At 37.4% G+C, this 6,040-nt stretch overlaps 1 protein-coding gene across 1 annotated transcript in view; it reads left to right on the top strand.

Annotated features, from left to right (window-relative positions):
* Positions 1-540: 540 nt before the first annotated feature.
* LOC149454538 (complexin-4-like) overlaps positions 541-6,040 on the top strand; it is a 38,462-nt gene continuing 32,962 nt past the window's right edge. The window contains exon 1 of the mRNA XM_089687400.1: positions 541-786. Coding sequence (XP_089543526.1) covers positions 617-786 — 170 coding nt within the window. The 5' untranslated portion in view covers positions 541-616. The remainder of the gene's footprint in view (positions 787-6,040) is intronic.

The following is a 6,040-nucleotide window of genomic DNA, read 5'->3' as shown; positions in this document are numbered from 1 at the left end:
GCAGCTGAGTACCCACACTGAAGATGCAGGCCTCCTGGAACACAGGACGGCCGGCCGGGCTTTGGGGGACACACCGTGGGACCAAGGGACAGGTAAGTGGCTGTTTTTTAAAAGTCAGCAGCTACAGTTTTGTAGCTGTTGACTTTTATTTTTTGACAGGATGAGTGGAACTCCGCTTTAATGTGAACATGATAAATAAAACAATAACTGTCAGTACTATGATTTTTCATTCAAATCAATAACATTTTGTCTGTATATACTCTCTTTAGTTTTAAACGAATGATTAGCTTTAACTTGAGCAGCTTCAGTGCTTAGCAGGAAGGAGTATATGGACCTCTGCAAAAAGGAATAGTTATCTCCACCTCACTAATACTTAATGCCTTAAGCTGGTTTAGGCTGTCTGTGCAGGGACACATTCACCTTGCACTGTACCAGAGATATCAACAGGCAAAAGAATTATAGAACTTCTACAAATATAATTAGATATGGTTATTTACCATTACATAAGAATTAACATTATATAATGATATAAAATTCAGAGCTTTTGTAGTGAAGCTTCTGTAGTTTTTAGAATAGTTTTTTTTTTTTTACTTTTTGCCATATAAAAGATACAAACATGGCATTTATGCTGAAAGCTATGATGGGAAATTCCATGAAGAATTTGGGAAATAACCTTAGTGGAGAAACAGAGACAAAAGAAAGTCCAGATGGCAAAGAGACAGCAGAGTCTAAGGGTATGACACGAGAAGAGTTTGAGGAATATCAAAGACAGTTGGTGGAAGAGAAGTAAGTATTGCATATCTCTCAAAAGTATACTGTAAATCAAATGTTTGTACCTGCCAGCCAGTATAGGTAAAATGCTGCATTAAGATTAGTCAAAGTCAGTTATATACAGTAGATACTAAAGTGTGTAAACTGCAATTTATTCCTTTGATATGAACATTCTGTTTTCAGTTTCTAATTTTTTATGATTTATCAGTTGTAGTTGTGTTACTATTTTTCTCTATATACACAGAGGACTGTAAGTGTATACTGAATAGTATGTATATATATAAGGAAGTTCAGCGCTAAAATTATATACAGTATATCATGTAAAACAGCCAATCAAATGCAACATATAAAATTATAAAACTGCGTATAAATCAACAGGGTATCAAATCCGTGAATCAATGTGACATTCTGTGCACTAAAGTGTAATATATAAACTAAATACTATTCACTGTTGCAGAAAATGCTGCATTAAAAAATTTGTGCATAAATATGGGAATTGTCAATAAATAAATGTGACGTGTTATATTGCAAAATAAATACAATTAAATCAATGATGTTCACGATTGCATAAATCCAATAAGTGCAATATTGTATTCAAAGTTCCAACCAAATAGCTGCGTTCAAAAGTGTCTTTGTGATAATAAAGTGCAATAATGCAAAGTGCAGGGTGTGAGTGCGCGATCATTCACACAGGAAAATCCACCACCTCGGATGGGTGTACACTCACCAGAAAGTATATGATATCAGGCATATATTGAATCACATCTGGAGGTGGAGAGGCAGCCAGGGGGTTAACTATATAGCTCCATTGGGGCGTAGATGGATGAAGGGACCCTTGTCCTAAGAAAGATAGCTCAACCACAAGAGCCAGAAATCCATATATAGTGTAGAACTATACCTTGAGTGCCAGCTGCTTTAACATTTTTATCAGGGCTCGCCTGCATATTCTATATATGCATACTGAATAGTGATTGGCAAATTTTTCTGGGTTTGAATGAATCTTGTTAAAGGTTTCAAACACAAACTTAGAACACCACAGAAGTCTGTACAGTAGAGGCAAATCGTCTTGTTCTGGCCATTTTTAGGGATAATAGGCCAACCATTCTAAAAATGGGAAAGGGAAGCTGGGCATTGCCATAAGGGAACATATATCAATGCAAAAAAAAAAAAATACTTGTTGAAAATTCTGTATTACTTTTACCAGTCAAGATGTGCTGGACACGTTGCATAGCTCTTCTTGCTTTTTTAGAAAACAAGAAGAATGCAGAGGCAAGAAAGTATATCATAGCTACATAGTTTCACAAGAAAAAACATTGCATTGTAAGAACACTACCACCTACTGGCAGAACTGTTAATCACTGTATAATATATAAAAATGGTTGTTGCACCTATGTCTGTATAAGCAGCATGCTACTGCTCCCACTTAACAACCAACTCTTGTGTAAGTTCCATCCTCCTTTAGAGTTCTGCATCAACAGATAATCTTAGCTTCCTGTCTTGAGTATGTTTTAAGTACTGAATGACTTTTAATTGCATTCCATTCCCTTTTCCACTGCTTATTTGTACTGTTTATTGTCAGTTAAAAGATATTTTTCTCCTTCCAACTTTCGATATGTTGTTTTTATTGGTGTGCTTACACTTTTGCATACTGCAAGCTTCCAAGCTTAGAGCTGATTGAGAGGTTCCATATCTTTGTGTTCAGTGTTAATACACCTTTGCTTCTTATGAACAGGTAGCATTTGCATTTCTTCCTATGAGGCTAGCTCAGGTTATAGCCTTGTACAAACAATATTGGACTAGTGACAGGACTGCCTGCACGGGGATACATGAAACACCTGTGGGTAAGGATATCCTTGGATGAACATACAGTGTAGTATGTCCCTTGTTAATGAGGCCCTACACTTCTGCTGGTCGTTACTTTATTGGTGTCTGGTTTCAGAATTCTGTAACCCTTTTGAGACTCACTGTAGCTGACAAATATTCAGTTCCCATTTTTGTAGGCTTTTCTTTAGAAACCAGTTCTTAAGGTTTACTTCCAAACATGTTTCAAGCCAGGCTTGTTTTCATTTCATAGCTCAATTGGAGTTTTCTCTGAGTAGTGCCATGCCCTAGTTATGCTAGATTTAATTTAGGGCTCCGTTGTACTCAGTGGAGTAGTGATCTGTTTTCTAGATCTGTCAGGTCTCCGTAAGCTTGGTGGTTAATTTTCAGCCAGTCCCTGGGAGGGGCACCCAGAAAGTGGCTGAAGGAGAAGATAAATGTCTGGCAGGCCTTCTCAGAGTGGTCTTGTCCTGGGGCTGCTGCCCCTGGGATACACTCTGTGTACCTGGAAGCTGATGTTGTGCCTCAGTCTCTGCTTACTGGAGGGCATCAACTGTGGAGGCTGACCTATAGAGAGATTCTGGCATCACAGAGGAATGTTGCATGGAAATTTGTAAGTGACAGCTATGCTTGAACATTGTGAGTAGGACCCCTGCTAAAAACTCTCAGTGTGCCTGTGCTGGGGGAAGAATATGCCAGATGTTGCTTTAGGGACTGGGACTGCTCACATAGAGTTGTTCTCATGTTAATTTGCCCTAACGTTTTGGAGTATCCTGCACCCCTATCCCTTCCTATCCCTAGGCGCTACATCTGTTACTTTTCCAGATAAGTGGTTTTGAAGATAGCATGCTGCTTTAAATGCCTCTCTCCAGTATGTTGTTGGTATATCCTCAACAAGAAACATGCCACTTGTATACTCTGTGTCATTGTCTGTTCATAGCATTTTAGACATTTTGCCAAATGTGTTGCTTACTTGGGCAAGATGTTGTTCAGGTTTATCCAAAACATCATTTTTGATGTTTATTAGTTATAGCACAGTATTCCTTGAATAGTAATCAATTAATATGAGAAAAAGAAAATTTTCCCCTGGAGTTTTCATAGGACTGCATACATCTCAGTAAATTAAGTCCAGAGGCTATTAGGCTCTGCTGTTGCTACTTTTGGGAAAATATTTCCTAGTCATTTTTCCTTTTATGCAACTGGTACATGTCTTTATTTGATTGCATTTTCATACCAATGGGATGCTGACCTTCAGCTAGTTTATTTTAGTTTCAGGATTCTTATGCAAAAAATGACAGTGCTGGGTGTGAATACAATTCAAATGTTATTCCTTCCTGACAATGTTAACCTCTTCACTGCAATCCAGCTGATACGCTGCATCTGTGATTTTTCTTTCCTAATATCTGGCATACGTTTGTGATAATACAGCTCCTATCACTGAATGTAACTATATATATTTATATATATCTTTGCTCAGTGAGCCTCTTCACTCACAGGAGGTTACTTTTAAGAGTAGCAATATATAGTTCATCTTTGATAGGTATCTTTCTGGTAACTGTGATGAAGAGCAGTGTAGGCAACATATTCCCTCTGAGACCATATACTGTTCTTTAGTTATTACCTGTTAGGTGTAATTCTTTATGTCTATGGTCAGGCTAAGCAAAGACATTTTTATCATTGTTCAAATAATTTCTAGCTCCAGGGTCAATGCAGGCAAAAAACTTTTGAGGTTCTCTCTTTATAGTGAAAGGCACACTTGGTATCTGAAACATATTTTATTTCTTCTTTAACACTGTTCATTTGTTTTTTAACTTGTCTCTTTTGTGGATTTCTTTTGGCTTTCCAGATTGTGCAGTTTACCTGTTTGTACACAATTTCACCATCATGTGTGATCAGGAATATAGTACTTTGAACTATTTGATCTTTCTCTGTCCATTCATTTGTAGGTGGGCTTTATCTGGGCTTGTGTATACACTTCTTTATAACCTTTCTTTTCAGCAGCAACTTAATTTAAAATTTCCAAGACTAGTAGTTTTGGTTTGTCAGATTAATACCCTAATATTTTGATAAAGCACAATTAATAGCCATCATATATGCTTTCTGACCACTTTTCTTTTTCAGAGACTGTTTTGCTATAATCTTGAACTGCATCTATATGTGCAGCAGTGTTTAGTAACTTGGAAGTAGCTGAGACCGTAACCGGTTTCAAAGCTGTTGAAGATATAACATTTACCTGTCATGCTGCTGGATACATTGCTGAACCCTTCTTGCTTTGTTGGAGCAAAAGAGCACAGAGACATGAAATTACATCATAACCATGTATTTCCATAAGAAAAATCATTACATTATACATTAAAGACTGGCCGAACTATTAATTTACAATAATTATAATTTATAATGGCTATTGTACCTACAGTGGGGATCAAAAGTTTGGGCACCCCAGCTAGAAATTTGTATTATTGTGCATAAAGAAGCCAAGGAAAGATGGAAAAATCTCCAAAAGGTATCAAATTACAGATTAGACATTCTTATAATATGTCAACAAAAGTTAGATTTTATTTCCATCATTTACACTTTCAAAATAACAGAAAACAAAAAAATGGCGTCTGCAAAAGTTTGGGCACCCTGCAGAGTTAATATCTTGTACTGCCCCCTTTGGCAAGTATCACAGCTTATAAACGCTTTTTGTAGCCAGCCAAGAGTCTTTCAATTCTTGTTTGAGGTATCTTTGCCCATTCTTCCTTACAAAAGTCTTCCAGTTCTTTGAGATTTCTGGGCTGTCTGTCACGCACTGCTCTTTTAAGGTCTATCCATAGATTTTCAATTATGTTGAGGTCAGGAGATTGTGAAGGCCATGGCAAAACCTTCAGTTTACGCCTCTTGATGTAATCCCCCGTGGATTTCGAGGTGTGTTTAGGATCATTATCCATTTGTAGAAGCCATCCTCTCTTTAACTTCAGCTTTTTCACAGATGGCATCAAGTTACCATCCAAAATTTGCTGAAATTTTATTGAATCCATTTTTTCTTCTACTCATGAGATGTTCCTTGTGCCGCTGGCTGCAACAGAACCCCAAAGCATGATTGATCCAACCCCATGCTTAACAGTTGGACAGAGGTTCTTTTCATTCAATTCTGTGCCCCTTCTTCTCCAAACGTACCTTTGCTCATTCCGGCCAGAAAGTTCAATTTTAACCTCATCGGTCCACATAACTTTTTTCCAAAATGCATCAGGCTTGTCTTTATGTTCATTTGCAAAGTTCAAACGATGATTTTTGTGGTGAGGACGTAGAAGAGGTTTTCTTCTGATGACTCTTCCATGAAGACCATATTTGTACAAGTATCTCTTTATAGTGGAATAGTGTACCACAACTCCAGTGTCTGCCAGATCTTTCTGGAGGGATCATGCAGTCAAACGTGGGTTTTGAATTGTTTTTTTTCTCACAATCC

Source organism: Staurois parvus, unplaced genomic scaffold, assembly GCF_062004578.1.
Source record: "Staurois parvus isolate SC_StPar_1 unplaced genomic scaffold, SC_StPar_1.0 ptg000425l, whole genome shotgun sequence".
Classification (NCBI taxonomy): Eukaryota; Metazoa; Chordata; class Amphibia; order Anura; family Ranidae; genus Staurois; species Staurois parvus.
This window is presented reverse-complemented; position numbering and strand designations above follow the sequence as displayed.